Genomic DNA, 1,750 nt, shown 5'->3' with positions numbered 1-1,750 from the left:
GAGATCAACTTAAACTTCAATGACAAAATAAACAATCAAGTCATTATACCAAATAATTAATGTAGATTTAATCAGTATTACAGACAGGATATACAGTATACTGCATGTTAACCCCTTGAACCCTGTCTTTCCTATTTTGGCCATGTTTCTTCTTTCTAATAGCTCTCTACAGTCTTTTGGACTTTGTATTATAAATAGCTTTAGTGTAAAGTAAGGTTTAAGTGGTTAATCGAAATACATGTTTCCCTGGAGAACTAATTTACCATATTAGTCTTTCCGTTACACATGTACAATACGTTTCTTGTTTTTCAATAGAATGCATTTGTTAGGAACAACTTAAATGCCTTGATTTGAAATGACAGTTGAATTGAAAGTTAATCTGTACTTTCCTGTTCTTTGTTTTTGCAAACTGCTAATAAAGTATTCTGCTAATTAGTACAATTAACCTTTCAAAATACACATTTGTTGTCTTAATTGAAAACTGACTGAGGATTACATTATTCTAATCCGTGTGACTGACAGGAGAGATGATCAGAGGAGCAGAGTTTAAACCACCATGGTTGACAGTTGGATTAAGAATTGGATAGAGTTTGTCAGTGAAGGTGCAGTCAGAGAAAGAGTAGAGATGAACTCTGGTCTCCACATCATAAAAGGAGACCAGACCCTCCTCATAATCCACAAACACTCCCACTGTCTGGAGCTTCTCTCTTACAGTGAGGACGACAGGAGGGTCAGCAAGAACCTTGTACTCATTTCTATTCAACCATATTGACCAGTAACCGCTGTTGGGACTCTGTGTTATTGATTGTTTCCTGTTGATGGACTCTCTGGCCACTCCTACAGTCCAACAATTCTTCCCTTTAACCTGAACCTCATAGTAAAACCTTCCTGAGGAGAAGCTTTGTTTTCCTAAGACACGTGTACGTTCAGAGAATCTCTCTTTGTTGTTTGGGAGATTCTTATTTATGTTTCCATGACTCACTTGTTTTCCATCCTCAGACAAGATGAGTTCGCAGTGTGCTGTATCAGAGTCCAGAGTCACATCCACTGCATATTGCTGGACCATTCTCAGCTCAGCATCACAGAGCTTTTTCTCCATCTCTTGACTGAGTGTCTTCAGAGCTGTCTTCACAGTCCCTACAAATGAATACTGGTGGATATTGACCTGGGTGGCTGGATGGATGTTGATGGATGGGAGGTTCTGGAGGAAGTGGAGGTGGTCTTCAGTGTGTGAGAGCTGCTTCAGGTCAGAGCTTCTCTTCTTTAACTCAGTGATTTCTTGTTGTAGATCTTTAATGAAGCCTTCAGCCTGTTTCTCTGTTGTTTTCTGCTTCTCTTCAATCACATCAATGAGCTCAGCCTGGTTTCTCTGAATACATCTGATCAGAGCAGTGAAGACCTGGATACTGCTTGCTATTGCTCTGTCTGCATCCTTCTTACTGAGCTCTACTGAATGTGTGACCTCTTGAATCTTCTCTTGTCTCTCCTGGATCATCTGCTGAACTTCAGCCTCTGTCTTTCCCAGCTCAGCATTCTTTCCTTCATATGCCTCTTACAGAGACACAATTTGATGTAACTTGTGGTCTGACTTCCTGCAGATCTGACAAACACACATGTTGTCAGTCGTGCAGAACAGCTCTAGAGGTTTGTCATGTTTCTTACAAATAAAGTCTTCCAGGTTCTTTATAGGGTCGATTAGTTTATGTCGTTTCAAAGCTGCGATTCTCTGATGAGGCTCCAGGTGAGTCTC

General features: G+C 40.3%; 1 protein-coding gene across 1 annotated transcript; it reads right to left on the bottom strand.

Moving 5' to 3' along the window:
* Positions 1-367: 367 nt before the first annotated feature.
* Positions 368-1,495, bottom strand: LOC308280616 (E3 ubiquitin-protein ligase TRIM21-like; the record flags this gene model as incomplete). The annotated part of the gene is made up of 1 exon (XM_080754949.1): positions 368-1,495. One exon carries the CDS (start codon positions 1,493-1,495, stop codon positions 503-505), a length of 993 nt encoding a protein of 330 aa, XP_080611075.1. The 3' UTR covers positions 368-502.
* Positions 1,496-1,750: the final 255 nt, after the last annotated feature.

Source organism: Nannobrachium achirus (genome assembly GCF_963921795.1).
Source record: "Nannobrachium achirus genome assembly, contig: SCAFFOLD_369, whole genome shotgun sequence".
In the NCBI taxonomy this organism is placed as follows: Eukaryota; Metazoa; Chordata; class Actinopteri; order Myctophiformes; family Myctophidae; genus Nannobrachium; species Nannobrachium achirus.
This window is presented reverse-complemented; position numbering and strand designations above follow the sequence as displayed.